Source organism: Anabrus simplex, chromosome 5 (assembly GCF_040414725.1).
Source record: "Anabrus simplex isolate iqAnaSimp1 chromosome 5, ASM4041472v1, whole genome shotgun sequence".
In the NCBI taxonomy this organism is placed as follows: domain Eukaryota; kingdom Metazoa; phylum Arthropoda; class Insecta; order Orthoptera; family Tettigoniidae; genus Anabrus; species Anabrus simplex.
Window position 1 is genome coordinate 92,276,449 of NC_090269.1, and position 18,704 is coordinate 92,295,152.

At 39.4% G+C, this 18,704-nt stretch overlaps 1 protein-coding gene across 2 annotated transcripts in view; it reads right to left on the reverse strand.

Moving 5' to 3' along the window:
- The window catches only part of Ubr3 (Ubr3 ubiquitin ligase), a 526,217-nt gene that overhangs the window by 20,066 nt on the left and 487,447 nt on the right, over nt 1–18,704 (reverse strand). For both annotated transcript variants that reach the window (XM_068227568.1, XM_068227567.1), the window contains exons 25-26: nt 14,766–14,978; nt 7,442–7,689 (exon numbers count right to left, since the gene is read on the reverse strand). In XM_068227568.1, coding sequence (XP_068083669.1) covers nt 7,442–7,689; nt 14,766–14,978 — 461 coding nt within the window. The remainder of the gene's footprint in view (nt 1–7,441; nt 7,690–14,765; nt 14,979–18,704) is intronic.

The following is an 18,704-nucleotide window of genomic DNA, read 5'->3' on the forward strand; positions in this document are numbered from 1 at the left end:
GTTGGTGGGTTTCCATCTGCTGCCTTTCTTAAATAGGGGAATTATAACACCCTTGCTCCAATCTGCATGTATTTTGTTGTCTGTCCATACGGTATTTAGTACTCTGTGCAGCCACTGTATGCCCTGGATGCCTGCTACCTTTATCATGCCTGCATTCACTTCATCTGCACCTGGAGATCTTCCTCTAGGCATAGATTTTAAGGCTGTCTCAGTTTCTGTCCAGGTGATGGGAGGTTCCTCATTGTAAGCTTGGATTTCTGGTTCTGTATTTTGTTCTTGAACTGGTCTATGCAGTAGGCAGTCAAAATGGATCTTCAGAACATCTCATGTCACTTTCTGTCCTAACCAGATATTCATTTTCATCTTCAACTGTCTTTATGGTATTCATTGTTTCCTTTTTTTTTTTTTAAGTTAATACATTAAAATTACTATCCTTATTTATATTTGTGAAGAGTTTTTCTTTCTCAAAGTGAATACATTAAAATTGCTTTGAGTCTACTTGTATTTGCGAACTGTCTTTCCTTCTCGAAGTGGACATATTCAGAGTTGGAAAGTAATTGTGTACAAGGTAACTCAGATTTGCAAAATCGTGAAACATAAAGAAAAAAAGTCCTATATTGTCATTTCTTACAGTGTTATGGCATGGATTAATTTTTTTTTTTTGAAGTCATTAACTGACTTCTGTTTTTGAACATTACATCATTTCTGTGCACCAATGTCACGCCATTGCTTGAAGAGCAGGGTGTCGGTGAGAGTTGCCTCCAGTTGCTGTTCTACGTAGCACTGTGCCGCCTCCAACGCAGCGAGACCATTGCTATGAGACATATTTAGCACTGTTCATTACACATTTCAATGATTAACGCATCTGTAAGTTCATACTGTTCATCACCCTTCATCCATTCCATAACTTTGATTTCACTAGCATCTATATCCGGGTATCTGTGAGATTAGATACAAATTTGGTATGTCATCATCATTGCTGTCATCAGAGTTACTGCCAGCAGACACAGCATTTCCTAAAATCTTCGATGATTTTATGGCTCTGGCTTCACTTCGTCCCATTTTTCTGATAACCAATACACATACGTCCCTCATGGTTATCTGTTTGAGGAAGTTCACGTTTTCCTCATGCCCTGTTGCTTCCAGGAGTTTGTGTTTCAGGCTTGACAACAAATGCGCGCGTTCTCAGTCGAGGGGAGGTACAGAATGATGACATGGTGGGAATAAGCAGGGAATAAAATGGTGTAGAAAACCCATTAAAAATTCAAATAAGGCTTGGATTTCCAAGAATCTACTGGACTTGTAACGAACACTTTTTAGGAATTTTTACTTGTAATCTTTACTTTTTATAAAATGTTAAGTTTCATTTGTAATTTATTTGTTGAAGTAACCTATCTATAAGCAAGGGAACAGGAAGGATTGCAACTAATATCGAGGTATCTCATTGATTAGTATACCAGGCAAAGTATTCATTGGCATCTTGGAAGGGAGGGTGCGATCAGTTGTTGAGAGGAAGTTGAATGAAAACCAGTGTGGTTTCAGACCACAGAGAGGCTGTCAGGATCAGATTTTCAGTATGCGCCAGGTAATTGAATAATGCTACGAGAGGAATAGGCAGTTGTGTTTATGTTTCGTAGATCTAGTGAAAGCATATGACAGGGTACCGAGGGAAAAGATGTTCGCCATACTGGGGGACTATGGAATTAAAGGTAGATTATTAAAAGCAATCAAAGGCATTTATGTTGACAATTGGGCTTCAGTGAGAATTGATGGTAGAATGAGTTCCCGGTTCAGGGTACTTACAGGGGTTAGACAAGGCTGTAATCTTTCACCTTTGCTGTTCGTAGTTTACATGGATCATCTGCTGAAAGGTATAAAATGGCAGGGAGGGATTCAGTTAGGTGGAAATGTAGTAAGCAGTCTGGCCTATGCTGACGACTTGGTCTTAATGGCAGATTGTGCCGAAAGCCTGCAGTCTAATATCTTGGAACTTGAAAATAGGTGCAATGAGTATGGTATGAAAATTAGCATCTCGAAGACTAAATTGATGTCAGTAGGTAAGAAATTCAATAGAACTGAATGTCAGATTGGTGATACAAAGCTAGAACAGGTCGATAATTTCAAGTATTTAGGTTGTGTGTTCTCCCAGGATGGTAATGTAGTAAGTGAGATTGAATCAAGGTGTCGTAAAGCAAATGCAGTGAGCTCACAGTTGCGATCAGCAGTATTCTGTAAGAAGGAAGTCAGCTCCCAAACAAAACTATCTTTACATCGGTCTGTTTTCAGACCAACTTTGCTTTATGGGAGCGAAAGCTGGGTGGACTCAGGATATCTTATTCATAAGTTAGAAGTAACAGACATGAAAGTCGCAAGAATGATTGATGGTACAAACAGGTGGGAACAATGGCAGGAGGGTACTCGGAATGAGGAGATAAAGGCTAATTTAGGAATGAACTCGATAGATGAAGCTTTACGCATAAACCGGCTTCGGTGGTGGGGTCATGTGAGGCGAATGGAGGAGAATAGGTTACCTAGGAGAATAATGAACTCTGCTATGGAGGATAAGAGAAGTAGAGGTAGACCAAGACGACGATGGTTAGACTCGGTTTCTAAATATTTAAAGATAAGAGGTATAGAACTAAATGAGGCCACAACACTAGTTGCAAATCGAGGATTGTGGCGACGTTTAGTAAATTCACAGAGGCTTGCAGACTGAACACTGAAAGGCATAACAGTCTATAATGATAATGTATGTATGAATGTAAAATGTAATAGTTACATTCTAGTGACTGATATGCATCGCATGGAAGCAGAAACTGGAAAAAATAAAATAAAATGAAGTGATGATGAAAATAACTTTCAGTTCTAATACAGCATAACCAGCAGCTTCATCAATACCCAATGAGAAACTTTCTTACCTCTCCAGTACTTCCAATGACATCAAACTCATCCTATAATATCCATCACTGCTGGGGGTGTTCTCAAAATTAAACACAGGTATTCCTTCAAGCGCCCTTGTAGAGGTTTCGTTTCACTTACAAATGATAGCCACTTAACGGCTCTATGCTAAAAGGAAATGAAGTATGGTAATATCCTTTTTTGTTGTTGTTGCAAACTTTGGTATCATTCCAGCCCCATGCAAGTGTGTGTGTGTGTGTGTGTGTGTATGTGTGGAAAGAAAAAAATTCCGTAAAACTGGCTTTCTGTGAAGTAATTGTAATTTTACTGATTACTTGTTGAAAGGTAATTTCTAATTGAGTAAAATATTTCTCAGATAACTGCAATTTACCCGTTCGTTACCTTTCCCTATATTAAAAATGATTACAAGAACTTGCTTAGTGGACTGTTCAGTTAATTGTTGCTGCTTATGATATAAACTCAAATTCCGAAAGCCTTATTAGATAATACAATTTTTGTTCCAAGTAAAAGAGTATTGGAGAACTGAATGAGGCACTAAACAATGGTGTGAAAATGTTGGTTTTTTTGGGAATAATGTAAAGAGGGATATTTACAATCTGCCTTGCTATGCCACTTGAGGAAATGAGAACATAACCTCTCTGTTATTCCCCTTTTCATGTCATGCAGGCAGTATTCTTAACTCCAATAAGTTGGGAAAAGGCCAACAACAACAACAACAACAACAACAACAACAACAACAACATAGTCTCAGCTACAATCTTCAGCCCATCTAGGTGGCCTGCCTACCAATTTTGACATTACAATTATGCTGCTGTCTAGCAATGAACATGGAATTCTACTGGACAATTCTTATGGTTAATTCAATTTTATTGGATGACACTGAGTGCACCACCAGAGATCTTTAACATGCCAACAAAAATCCAATATGGGATCATGAGTTGCAGACAATCACCGATCCACCAAATCAGCTATGCAATAAAGCTCATGGAAGATATGACTGCTGAGAGCCATTTTCTCCATCAATTTCAGACACTTGTTTAAACGACAGCCCGCCCATTTAAACTAGTGACGTCTCTCAAAGCTCAAGTCTGCGGTAGTGTTAGCTGCACTGAAAGAGTAGTCGAACGCATGGTTGATTGGAATTGGCCAATCAAAGCCAATAATTCAATGACCAACATTTTTGTTTCAATATCAGATATTTGTAGAGAATTAATGCAATCGTACACAGCGAATAAAGAAGAAATTCAACGAGATATTAGCTTTACTCATCAATAAATTGTTACATCTGTGTGAAGTATTGTGTGGTATAATTTTATCCATTGTTGTCTACAATTTCTTGGTAGGAATTTTTATTTCATATTTTTCTTTAACATGCTTTTACAATAAACAAGTACCGTGGACCCAACACATGTGTTTCTGATGTCTGCATTAACTTATGGAACACACGGGACCGTTAAAATATAAAAATCCAGGTCTTTTAGCAATATTTCTTTCCTCAGAAAATCCACATTAGTGTGAATTTCAAGTAAACAAATTCCAAACATGCTTGGGATCTATCTACTGTTAAAATCCATCGCCCTCGGCCGGCATCAATTTCACAAACCTCGAATCCATCACACAGACCACTGAGGATGACAGATGTATTATTTGATTCTAGCCTCGTTTATAACATAACCTAGTTCGTGTTAAGTAGTACTTTATGCATAATACTCTTCTCCCAACAGCATTAATATTCCTATTGCTGGTATGCTGATAATAGTTACGATGAATCGTGCTCAACTATAATTTACTGTATTACTAAATTTACTAACAAGCATGGAACAATTTATTATTTTTCTGATTCCATAAAGATTTATTGAGTATAGTTTATATTTTCTCAAGAGCAGTTGCCTTAAAGATGACAAAACAAACACATTATGTAAGTCGTGTAGTATTTGATCAGATTCCGAAAATCCTGATCACTCTTAACCTCCAGCAATGTAGTTTTCATAATTTTAGTATTTCTCCGCTGAGTGGATTTCCTTCAGACCACAGCATCACAGTTATTCAACATTTTCTGAGAATAATTGTTAAGAAAAGGTTGGAAGAACTTGGATATATCCGATTAGTGATCGTGGTCGGGGCATTTAAATTTTGTTCAATTTCAGTGCTGCAAATGACAAGAATGTTTCTGCGATATTTTCTCTGATCAGTCTATTTTGTGCTTCGTCTATCTGTTAGGTCATCAGCTTAGAGGCTGGTTGTATCCTTAAATAGCACTACCAAAGGCTATGCAGTTACGGGGAAACTGCAACAACCGATGGAGATGCCAAAATGAGGCGTACTAGGCAAGATGAAGAGTAAGGTAGTAAATGTAAGGAATTTTTCTCAAGAGAAAGGAAAATATTTTTGAGATACCAAAAAGCTCCCTGATCTTGATGCTTGATTAAATATAGTATAGCGCTGTTGCTAGCACAAGAAGATACATATTCGAAGCAGGATGTAGATGTGATCTGGATTTGAATAGTTTTGCTAGTGGATTTGTTCTTGAAGTTGGACTCTTTACAACCGTATGCCCTTCCTGACGTCAACTACGTCAGAGGATATAATGAGATGAAATGAATGATGTGATATATGATAGAAGGATGGGGGGGGGGCGCTGTGCTGAGTGGCTCAGACTGTTGAGGCGCTGGTCTTCTGACCCCAACTTCGCAGGTTCAATCCTGGCTCATGCGGTGGTATTTGAAGGTGCTCAAATACATCAGCCTCGTGTCGGTGGAATTCTTTTTTTTTTCTGCAAGCTGCTTTACGTTGCACTGACACAGATAGGTCTTATGGCGACGATGGGACAAGAAGGGACTAGGAGTGGGAAGGAAGCGGCCGTGGCCTTAATTAAGCTCCTGCCCCAGCATTTGCCTGGTGTGAAAAATGGGAAACCACGGAAAACCATATTCATGGCTGCTGACAGTGGGGTTCGAACTCACTATCTCCTGAATACTGGACACTGGCGACTGCAACTATCGAGCTTGGTGTCGGTAGATTTACTGGCATGTAAAAGAACTCCTGTGGGCCAAAATTCTGACACCTAGGCATCTCCGAAAATCATCAAAAGTAGTTACTGGGACGTAAAAACGATAACATTATTATTAGGAGGGGGGGTTGAAGCCTGGTGTCAACATAGCCTACTACTACCCAAATAACACCAAGGCGTCTGCTCAAGGCTTAGTGTCGCCATCCGACGGATGTATCACCATCAACAGCGTCAAAGCCCCCACTCCATATAAACATGGCTGAGAGGTTTGGGATTGAATCCAGACTTTTGGCACGCAATCTAGTGATTAGAAATTGTATACCACCACCTCTCCTACTGTGCTGGCCAACATTCTGATAGTAAAATTATTTTTCACCAATGAGATTTGTAGCAACTAATCAGAGTATTGGACGATATAGACCCGACGCTTTAACGATCACAGAAAGGGCCCGAATATCGGATGTATTACACCATTTATGTAGGAATATATACTCCACAATTACAGTATTTTTGCTGCCAACAGTGTTTTATATACTGTAATATTATATAGAGACTGTTTAGGTATATTTTGCTCTTCAGTCACATCGGGTTATTTTGGTTCGAGAAAGCAATTTAAGGCCTGTAGTCTCCGATGTTAACGAGGAAATACCCGCAGCACAATATTTTAAAGCAACCCGAATCATTGCTTCTGGAAAAATAGCAACATTTCGTGCCATTGGCAATTTAATTGAATCTTTATTTGATGCAAGAAATCCTTGCTGTTTGCTTATGAATTATAAATCCATCAAAGAACTCTGTTACAGCCAACTTTTGTTGGAATATGTCTTCTTAACCTCACTTGCACATCAAAATCATTTCGTATTTAACCAAAAACTTCAATGAATTCTTTCATTTTTCTAATGCTACTAGAATTTTAATACGTTTTCTATTTAAGTAAATACTGCAGTTCTGGTAGTAAAAAATAACCCTTTCACTAGGAAAATCACAGATACGTTAATATAATGTCAAAACGGTTTAATATAAACAGCAGTTTAAACCTAAAATATAGAAGGTTTAATTTTGAACTAAGTTTAATCATGATACAAAGTTTAAACCAATGTGGGGAAAGTGGATGTTAGTTTAAACTCAGACTTAAACTAGATTAACATAAACCTAGTTTGAAATCATTTGGAGAAAATGGTCATAAGATGGAAGAAAAATCCCCTTTATATCCAGAGGATATTGCAATAAGAAGATTTTTGCCGAAGGATCAAGCTGATAACCAGGATCACATGATTAAGAAAGAAAACGTCATGAGAAATTCCTCGTGCGGAGGAGAAGGTGATGGGTGGTTTCGTACTAATAGAAATGAGAGGTCAAGTCTGCTGAGTTTTGTTGGAGGAGAAGGTAAACAATTCATATATATTTATAAAGAAATAACTGTGCTGTACACTTTTCTGATCTCACATGCTCCTTGGTCAGTGCTATAAAGAGAACATCTGATAATCAAATCAGTAAAAGTGAATATGTTACCTGCAACTCCAACAATGGCTTGCTGGTATGTCGCGCTTGCTGTCCGTCATCGTCTAAGTACAGTTGGCTCTGTTCCAGGTGATGTATCGCCAAGGCCATGGCAGACTCAAGGGATGCGATTTCTCCAGCGGGTGGCGTTTCTGATCTCCAAGGTAACCGTTCAGCCTCTGACATTCGACAACTCAACTGTGCCACCACTTGGAAGTAAAGGAGATTGTAGAGCACCTTGACTACACAGGAGAAGTAAGCTGAAACAGAAATATGTAGTGTTAACAAACACCATGAGGACAGTAATAATATCATGTGGTGTTAACGAATACCAAGAGGACAGTTTAAGTTCTAGCGCAGGCATGTCAAGGTCACGAGCTGATTGACAGCTTTGCGTGCACGAGAAACAGCTGTTACGAGCACTAGCCGAGGATGTTTTCAGATAGTGCAAGCCTGGAGGGGTGTACAGAACAAGTTCATAACTATGGTACTCTGTGCAATACATGTATATATTCTTTCATATAAGGACATACAGTACATAATTAAATGTCTTCATGACGGCGTTTGCATAAAATGTGCCGAACAAAGTGCTTTGTAATCATCGGGTACCCGGAAAATAAATACAGTAGAAGTCCATTACAGCGAGAATTCATAACAGCGGAAAAATTTACTCGCTATAGCGGATTGTCGTTATATCCGATTTTTTGTAAAAGTTGGGAAAAACCCCATACACATTCAAATCAGTATGAAATGGTAATCAGTTTGTTCAAAACTTGCACTTTTGCGGATAATATCCATACTACAGCTTACTTGTTTGTTATTTTTCGAAATCCGATACCACGTGAAAGTGTATGTTAATTTAATTCTGAAATATATATATTACCGTATTTCTCCGAATGCAAGACCACCTTTTCCTTCAAAAATTTTTAATCAGGCTTAAAAGGTGCTTTGTAAAATCATATAAATGTCTTTTCTATACAGTACGCATTTTAAGACTATTTGTAGACGCCGAACATTGGCTTTAGTTATGCCGTATTTTTTGCAGCTGTACAATTATGCTTTATTTCAGCGGATTTAATAACCATTGCCATCATCATATCCAAGAGAACCCGTTGAAAATTTGCCGGCAATACATATTCCATGCGTCTCTACAATACGACGATCCATCAGGAAAATATTCTTGCTTACTAAAAAACTTTTATTTTCACTCAGCGTCAGATATAACTGGCTGCCGCTACCTGCACGTCTCACTTGCCGGATTTGGCCAACTTCAGCAGCTAGCGATGTATAGGCCTAATCACGGACTTTGAAAGTCAACGAACGAGTTTATTGCGCCGCAGTATGGCATTTTTGTGCACATACCTCAAAATTTCATCTTCGACTTCTTTAAAGCGCCCTTGTTGCGAGCCACTGAATGCATTTTTTGTATAGTACGCATTTTTAATTATCTTTGTCTTCCCGATGACACCCAATATTGGCTTTAGTTAGGCCTATGCCGTATTTTCTTGCGGCTGCACAGTTATTATATATTTCCGAGTGTTTAATAGCCATTAACTTAAAATTGGCATCATAATATCGATCAAAACCCATTGAAAATTTGCCGGCAATACCAGTTCCACGTATCTTTACAATACGACGAGCCATAACGAAAATATTTCTGCTGTCTATAAAACTTAATTTTAATAAGCGTCAGGGTACAGTAGAAGACGCGTTATAACTCTGCTACTGAGTAGTCGTGGCCTTTCTAAGAATTCAAAAGCTCGCATGTTTTGATGCCATTCTGTAAATTTGAGAAATGTTTTTGTAGAGGATAATAGAATGTCATTTCCCTCTTGACTATTTCCCAAGATCCAGTGACGTTACACATAGAAACTGTACAACTGGTCGCCGCGGCTAGCGATGTATGATAAAGAGGCGGTCGGTATTGTCGAATTTTGTGTGTGTGCGCGTGTGCGCGCGCGGGTAAAAAGAAACAGCGTGGTTACTGTGGTAGTTACCAGTAGTGTTCATTACTGTCAGGCCACAAATGCAAAACGACCCTTGATTTTTCACACGAGATTCTGAGGAAAAAGTCATCTTGGATTCGGAGAAATACGGTATCACTCCAGAGGCTTCTATGGCAAACATTTCAGTTTTCTTCTTCAAATGATGTCTCCTGACCTAACCGTATATGTATCCTGAAAACATATTTGAAACGCATGTAGAGAAATGAAAACCTCCTCGCTAAAAATTCACACGTGAATAGCCTTTCCAAAATTTAACTAGACGCGAGAAAACATAAACTATCCTCTGAAACCAGTGATGTACCCTGCCATATCTTGAGGTGTATCACAATCTTATTTAATTTCAGTATACGGTATAACATTAAAATTATTATTTTATTTATTTTTTATTTATTTTTAATGAGTTAACAACTGCTATCGGCCAGGTTTTTTAATGCATATATTACGAAAACGTGTTATCCTCTTTCATTTCGAATTTTCTTTAGAGAACAGCAGTCGACAGGTATTTCTAATCGACTCCAACATCACCTTTGAATGTTGACGAGAGCTTGCAAATCCACATAGCGCGACAACTATACCACACTGAAGATTATCGATTGCATTTTGTGGCAAACGTTTCAGTTTCCTTATTCAAATAGCGTCACCTACCCTAACTTAACTGTACTATATGTATGATGAAAACATATTTCAGTATAACCTTCTCGCTATATATTTGCATGATAATAACCTTTCCGTAATTTAACGGACGCAAGAAAATATAAACTAACCCCTGTATTCAATGATGCACTCTGCTATATCTTGAGGTGCATCCAATTCTTACTTAATTACAGTATTTAGCATTAAAATGAAGCAACTGTTTATTCAACCTTTAACTTTAACGAGTTAACAACTGTTATCGGACACGTTATTTACGTATTTATTACAAAAACATGTTCTCCTCTTTCATTTTCTTTACAGAACAGCAGCCTTCGAATGTCGACGAAAGAGCTCGTAAGTGGGCACAGCGAGAAAATAATACCAAAAATTATCAATGGCATGCAATATAACGACTGGGTTCATAAATATCAGTAACGGAAAAATCGTGCACGCATAATCGCTCATAATAATGGATGCGTCAGTCATAGGGGCTCTCGCTGTAACCGAAGGATAATACACAGTTTAATATAGGAATTTTGAAGGGATGGACAAAAATGGTAGTTATAACGGGGTTCTCATTATATGCCGTACTCGCTATAGCGGACTTCTATTGTAACTACTTTAAAGGTAGCTATAAAGCAATGAAGTACAAAATAAAAGACTTTTTTTTTTAAAGGGGTTTAACATGCTCAACTCTCCTATGAACAATTAAGAAACAGAATAATACCGAATACTATGCCGCTACCATATCATTTCTGTAGCAAAACGTCATTTGTTTTTATAAACTTAACCAAAGGAAATTAGGCTATGATAAAAGTATTATCTCTTCAAGCAACCATGTTGATACAGAAGAAAACAAATAGTAACAAACACTAACAAATGAATGTGTCAATCCTTATGCCACAGCCTATGCAGCGGTATGTTTCAACCATTACTTGTATACCAAAATAGGTAACTGCCAAGCTCGATAGCTCCATTCGCTTAAGTGCAGCCAGTATCCAGTATTCGGGAGATAGTGGGTTCGAACCCCACTGTCGGCAGCCCTGAAGATGGTTTTCCGTGGTTTCTCATTTTCACACCAGGCAAAATGGGTGTACCTTCTTACTCCTTGTCATTTCCTGTCCCATCATCGCCATGAGATCTGTGTCAGTGCGACGTAAAACAAATTGTTTGTAAAAAAAACAAAAGAAGAAAAAACAACAGGTAACTGGAGCCTGTTACTGGTAGGTGTGCACAGCCGAGTCAGCAATGTGGGGAAGTACAAGTCGACAGAGGGGAAGCAACTTGCGCACTCGTGCACAGGTATTTCTAGAACGGGCACTGCGCTTACGGCAGGTAGGGGTTGACACTTGTGTACTATCGTGTGGTGTTAACAGATACCAAGAGGATAGCCTTTGGCTGTGGTGTTAACAGACACCAGAGGGCACTCCATAATGTTGCCCTCGTGATGGTGTACCCTCCAAACTGACAGAATATTTCAGAAATCGTATACCACCCCCCCCCCCAAGAGCAGAAGGAGCTCAAGTCTTGGGAGACTACTCTGAGATAAAGTATGGCACTGTACACCGTAGAATACGTGTACTTGAAGAGTTCTCTGGCATTTTAGTAGAAGATACTATCCATATAGGGATTTTAATGGCTGATAAGTGAATGAGGATGGAAGTTCCGATTTGCCATCTTCTTGCTAGGTCTGTGGGCATGAGATCGTCCCATGCTATTCCTTCACACCAGGTTTCCTGGGATAGGATTTTTCCTGTAATCAATACTGGTGAGAAGAAACCTCGTCTGGTGGTGTTCCACAACATCTTTAGGATCAAAGAGAAGAGAGTCCTTATGTATGTCCCAGTTAACATTCAAAACTTGTGTCTCCTTTCTCTCCTCTTGCCCTTTGGCTCTTCATACGTTCTTCAACAGTGTTGGTCGCCCACTTTGACACTTGCATCTCTTGGAGAAGCCCTGTTATCTCATAGTACACAGCAATGATTTCACTGTCTTCTGTACTGGCTGTGCTATCATCCATGAAGGTCCCTTGATCTAGCAGTTTTGTAGCCATGGGATACTTGTCACAGAATATGGAAGCCAATTCATGTAGTGCAGCTAATAAAAGGAATGGGCTGCAGGTAAGTCCAAATGGCAAGTGGATGAATCTGTATATTACTGTGTTGTCTTTGTATTTCGATCTCTGTTTTCCCTTCTCTCCAGTCAAACCATAGAAACTCACTGGTAAGGCTGAAGCGGTGTAGTGTTGCAAAAATTTCTGGTAGGAGGTTTGGCCCTGCCTCCAAGGCATCATCGAGCAATAAGGAACCACTTTCATGAGACGAAGCATCAAAAACTATTCTCCACTTCATCGTGCCGTCTCTGTTTCTTTATAGCATGGTAAGGCTAATAGAAGGTGTTGGTAACCTATTCAGCCTTAGGGGTCATCTCCACATGGACCTTTGCGAAGCAATCGGCCAATAGTGTGGCATACCTCTCGGAACTGTTTTTCATTAAGTTTGTTCTTCAGAGAATCAATACATCTCTCAGTGTTCTTGTGATCTGAGTGCAGTATTTTTTTTTTTTTTTTTTTTTGCTAGTGGCTTTACGTCGCACCGACACAGATAGGTATTATGGCGACGATGGGATACGAAAGGCTTAGGAGTTGGAAGGAAGCGGCTGTGGCCTTAATTAAGGTACAGTCCCAGCATTTGCCTGGTGTGAAAATGGAAAACCACAGAAAACCATCTTCAGGGCTACCAATAGTGGGATTCGAACCCACTATCTCCTGGATGCAAACTCACAGCCCCGCACTCCTAACCGCGTGGCCAACTCGCCCGGTAAGAGTGGAGTATTAGTCTTACTTTATCCCTAGTGTGTCTAACTTAGATTGTCCTCAGAAAATAGGAATTCTCCATTGATACTGACATGGTTTATGGACACGGAATTCACTGTAGTAGCAGACTTATTCCCAATAAGAACCCAATCAAACCTAGAGGGAAGAATTACTACGGAACTATAGATTCGTATTGGCTGTTCAATCCTTCATTACCTGCCAGTACTGGTCTCCTCCTATCAGGACCTCTATCATCAGATCGTCTGAATTATCTTCAGGGTTAGCTAGTTGCGATTTGTAAAGGTGTGAGAGACTCTGGATGTCACATGGGATAGTGGCACGTCAATATTCGCACAGTATCTTTTGTCCACATTCCACTTATGCTGAAGTTGGCCAATCTGCAAGTCAATGATATAATTAACGGAGCATCAAATTCTGTGACTGACAGATCTACCTGGCCAGTGACTTTCAGCTTCAGGTCATCTAACAGATCCGAGCTGATGAAGCTCGACTGACTTCCGGTGTCAAGAATGCAATGTGTTCTTTTCTGAGGACCAGTTGGTCTGATTATTTGAGCTGGTTGGAGGTATGCCAAGTTTGGCATACTAACATCTTTGTTGACATGCAATCATTTTAAGTTGTGTATATACGGGTAGGCCTACAGTGAAATCTACATCTACCTTTACATGAGAGGAGAGTATTAAAAGGGGTTAAAAACACATGAGAAAATATATGAAAACCTCTTCCACTGGGGCTTATTAAATGACAACAGTGAGTCAAAAGGCGTGTAAAACAACGAACAACAAATATGACAACATTCACACTTGGGCCCATAAAAATATCAACATATTATTACATATCATATTCTTTCTAAAAGAAATGTCACTTATATATTTCAGACCAGCAGATTACTAAACATTGTTTTCTGGTCACACTCTTTGACCATGAATTATACGACGTTACACTCGGCCATATGCGAGAAAACGAGTGACCACCATCTTGAATGCGACAATACTTCGACTGACATGAGTCAAAACTCGAAGGTGTGACTTTCAACATTCACACTACCTCTACATGCTTAAAAGATGTGTATGCCTGTTCCCTTCCTAGCTTTTAATTTTGCCTTCATTAGTAAGCAATTTGATGATATTTTCCATATCAGTAACTAGGCTACCAGAAGACAAATATGTACCATGCTAGTCCTTTTCACATGATTATGTTCCAAATCTGCAGGTAAGCTATTATGTGACAAATATTTGCTACCCTTCATTGCATCACTCAACAAAAAATAAATTTCTAACTTCTGACTGGAATGTGAAATACAACCATAAACAGACTCAGTGTGTTATTCAGCAATCTTAACTAACCAACAAGCAAAACTGAACTTTCCTGAGCTAACGGCTTGCTCCTTGAAGCCGTTATTTACCCAGTGAAGTTCAGGAATTCAAGGCCTTTTCCTGTCATGCAACTTTCGCCGACCTGCCTCCTGTGGCGAGGACTCTCATCTGTATTGGAAATCACGTTCTTTTCACATGGGATGACAAAGAACATTTTCAGGGCTAGGAAAATGATTGTACTATGAGGTAATAGTGTAAATTCATGACGCATATAGATTTAATATGATGGAAACTGGGACTTCGAATTTAAGACATGCTAACTGAGAAAACTTCTTAATAAGGAACTCACTAATGAGGTTTCACTGTATTTATGTTGAAGCCCAAAGCTGAAGTGTGATTTAAATATATGTAGTAGTTATTCATAGTCCATTTGTTTCCTGTCTTGAATTTAATTTTAATTTACTTTAAAGTGTTTTAATTTGAATAACTTTTGTTAAGGTTACCTTTATAGATCGCTACATTTGATACTTGAAGAATATACTTACTCTGGTCGAGGTGCAGAGGCAGCAGAAGGATGAACTGAGTAAGCAGAGCAGCTGGATCGTGAAGCAGGAGGGGCACTTGTCGTTCAACGGGGGCCAAGGCCAGGTGAGCACTGTCGGGCTCCACTCGCACTCCTGCAACCTGTTGCCATGTCTGCCATGCTGGCCACGTCGCAAGCAGACGAGCGTGCATGGCCAGCACGTGGAGAAGGGGAACTGTCAACAAACATTCTGTATCATCATACTGAAAGACCGTACACTATAACTAATTTGCAATGTATAAGGTAAAATAAAACAATTCCGATGGAACAGAGTGTAAACTCTATTCCCAGTATGGCAGATAAAATCCCCACTTTGTACCTCTCTATATTTTTTGGTTGGCCATGTAAGTAACCAAGCAGTGTCAACATCGTATGATAAAAATTTCATTATGATCCATATTGACAGTAGTTACAATTGGTAGATAAAAAGGGTCCACCTATTCAATACCACAATAACACAACATGTAACTATATTTAAAAATCAGTAACAATGTAACAACTGATCAACATTTTGGAAGACTGGAACATCTGCATACTGGCACTACAAGACACCAGATATCTGGATGAAATTCCAATAGGTTCAAAAACGTTTAGAATCTACAAGGGAATACCCATGATACAGAATAGTTCCAACATAACGATCCTAGGGATAGCCTTAGTAGTTAAAAGGAGCATAATGGAATCTATCATCAATTTTATTTTACCATCAGATAAGATCTCTCCTCCTCTCTTTCAGGTCTAGTAATAAAGCCTATACAATAATCAATGCACATGCCCCTGTAAATGAAGATTTTAAAAAAACTCAGAAAAAAAAAAGGATGACTTTTGAGAAACTCCTGAAGATGCAGCTTCCAAAATCCCTCAACATAGGCCAACAAATAAAAAATGGTTGAAGAGTTATTGCATTCTGTAGACAATTCAACCTTAAAATACCTAGCTCGATAGCTGCAGTCGCTTAAGTGCGGCCAGTATCCAGTTTTCGGGAGATAGTGGGTTCAAACCCCACTGTCGACAGCCCTAAAGATGGTTTTCCGTGGTTTCCCATTTTCACACCAGGCAAATGCTGGGGCTGTACCTTAAGGCCACGGCCGCTTCTTTCCCAGTCCTAGCCCTTTCCTGTCCCATCGTTGCCATAAGACCTATCTGTGTTGGTGCGACGTAAAGCCAATAGCAACCTTAAAATAATGTCTACATATTTCAAAGCCCTTGCGAGGAAGAAGAAAACACTGGTCTGTCCTAACAAGATGCTAAGGGACTTCCAGATTGACTATGTCGCAATAACATCCTGAAATCAAAAGGGAATTTTAAACGCCAAAGTAAGAAAGAGCGCCAGCATCAACCCAGGCCACTACCTCTCAGAGATCAAAGTAAAATTCCAGCCAGACAGACCCAAACCGAGAGCCAGCAAAAAGCCCAGAATCAATACGGACACACTGAAGCAGAATGAAGATAAGTATCTTGAAAACCTGTCTAATCCAGAGATGAATAGCTGGGAAGAGATTGGAGAATCCTTTATCAAATCATCCGAAAGTTTGGGGAACCCTTAAAAAAAAAAAAAAAAAAAACATCCGCACAGAAGCCCAGGTGGTGGAATGAAAAGTGTGACAAACACTTGAAAGAAGATCAAAATTCTGGAAGAGGTGGAATTCTAATAAGACGAAGAGGCGAAGGAAAAATGGGACGACTTCCGGAATGAAAGGGCACAGCCAAGATCACAAGAGCCGAGAAGAGAAAATGTGACAGAAATAGGGTGGCAAAGATGGAAGAAGAGTTTAAAAAGAACAACACCAGGGAGTTTTACAGAACCTTCAAAGAGGAGCAACAGGGATACCAACCACCAGGTCTTTGCTTCAAGTGAACAGGGAAGTATAGTTACTAACAATAAAGAAAACTGCCAGCTCTTAGCAGACTATTTAAAAATGCTGCTAAACTGCGAAGAACCTCTGGAAAGACCAGATTCCTAGAAACTAATTAACGACAACCCAGATTCCAAACCATCAAACCCTGACAAGATCAAGTAAATAATGAAGGAGCTCAAAGATAAAAACGCACCAGGTGAAGATGGTTTTATGACAGAAATGTTGAAGATTGGAGGAGAAATCATTGCAGAACGAATCCGCCGCCTTATTGAAGACATAACTGAAAAGATCCCAAATGACTGGACATGTGCGCTCACACACCCGCTCCGTAAGAAAGGTAACCGAATGGACCCGAAGAACTACAGACCCTTGTCCCGTTTCTCTATGGGGCCAGGTATGAGGTGAGATGAATCTGTCATGGTGAATTTTTATGAAGAGATGCCCTTCCTGATGTCAACCTCATCACAGAAGTTAATGAGATGAAATAAATGACATAATATATGATAGAAGGGAGGGGGACGGTGAAACCCAGTGCCGGCACATAGCCTTCTCCTGTCGAATAGCACCAAGGGGTCTGCTTGAGGCTTAACGTCTCCATCCGACGGATGAATCACCATCAACAGCGCCATATGCCCTCACTCCATATGAACACTGTGGAGAGGTTTGGAATTTAATCCAGGCTTTTGGCACGCAATCTAGTGATTATAAATTGAATATCACCACCTCCCTTACCCTGCTGGCCAACATTCTGATAGTGACATTTTTTTTTCAAGCAATGGGACTCAAACCGGTTAATCACGGCATCAGACCATTTAAACCTCAATGCTTTAACAATCATGGCCTCCACCTGTACAAAATACAGCCTCTTGTAGACATATTGGTATACAAATTAAAAGACATCTTGGTGCCATTTATGGGTAGTCTCCTCTTCAAGCAGTATATTCAGCAGAAGGGCCATCAGTATGGTGTAAAAGCTGTTCAAACCTTATTGTGACAGTATCCATCGAGGTTCGAAGTTTTCTGCTAGAATGGAATGTACTGCTGTAACTGGTCATGAAAAGGGACAGCAGTATGCTAATCGTGGCTTTTAATGTACCAACTCGACAACAGCATTGTGCAAATATTGTAACTGCCATGTTGGGTGGAAGGAGGAGGACAATATTTAGAAACATATTACATCGGGAAAACATGTTGCGAGTCAACGAGAATGAGCAACAGTTTCTGAATCCACACAAACCTCTATTATAGAAAGACTAGAGGGAAGCATGATAAGGACTACTTCACGAAGAGAACTGTTGAAGTATTTGTGAAAACAAATATTCCCTTAGAAAAATTTGAAAATGAAACAATATGAGCATGGACTGCTGAATTTTCAAATCAAGGGGAGTTGCCTAACGTGATAAATATTTGCCTGGTAAGTACAGTAGAACCTCATTAATTGGACCCCATTAGTTCAGACTTTGCTTAATCTGGACAGCCGTTTAATAATGATACCTAAATGCAATTACAGTATTAAGCGTTATGTGTGTAATGTTGTAAACTATGCAGTTTGTGCCGCAGCTAGTGGCAGGTTGTTGACTTTTCCAAGGCCCTCTGTTGTTGAGCATGCATACGTGACAACCTCCACTTGCACTGTCTCCCATCAGTCTTAATCAGTCGGTCACCCGATATACTTCATATGTGATTACATTTCGGAGTGTTTCGTGGCACTGTACATTACATAATGATTTTTAGAAAGTGTCTGTTTGCATTTAGTAGGCCTTCAGAAACACACAGTAATATTGTTAAGCAAACCTAATCAAGGTAAAAAAGTGTAAGCATATACTGTATTTCTTTCTCTTAAAGATAAACTATGCATCATAGAAAAACTCGAAAAGGGAGAGTCTGTGTCAAGCATTTGTGTGCAATACTGGATTGTCAAACAGACTGTCTTGGACATAAGAAAGAAAAAAGATGATATAAGAAAGTTTGTCCTGAAATTTAATGTAGAAAAGGAAGCAAGTGCTTTAAAAAGAACGCAGATGCCACTACATCAATCCCTG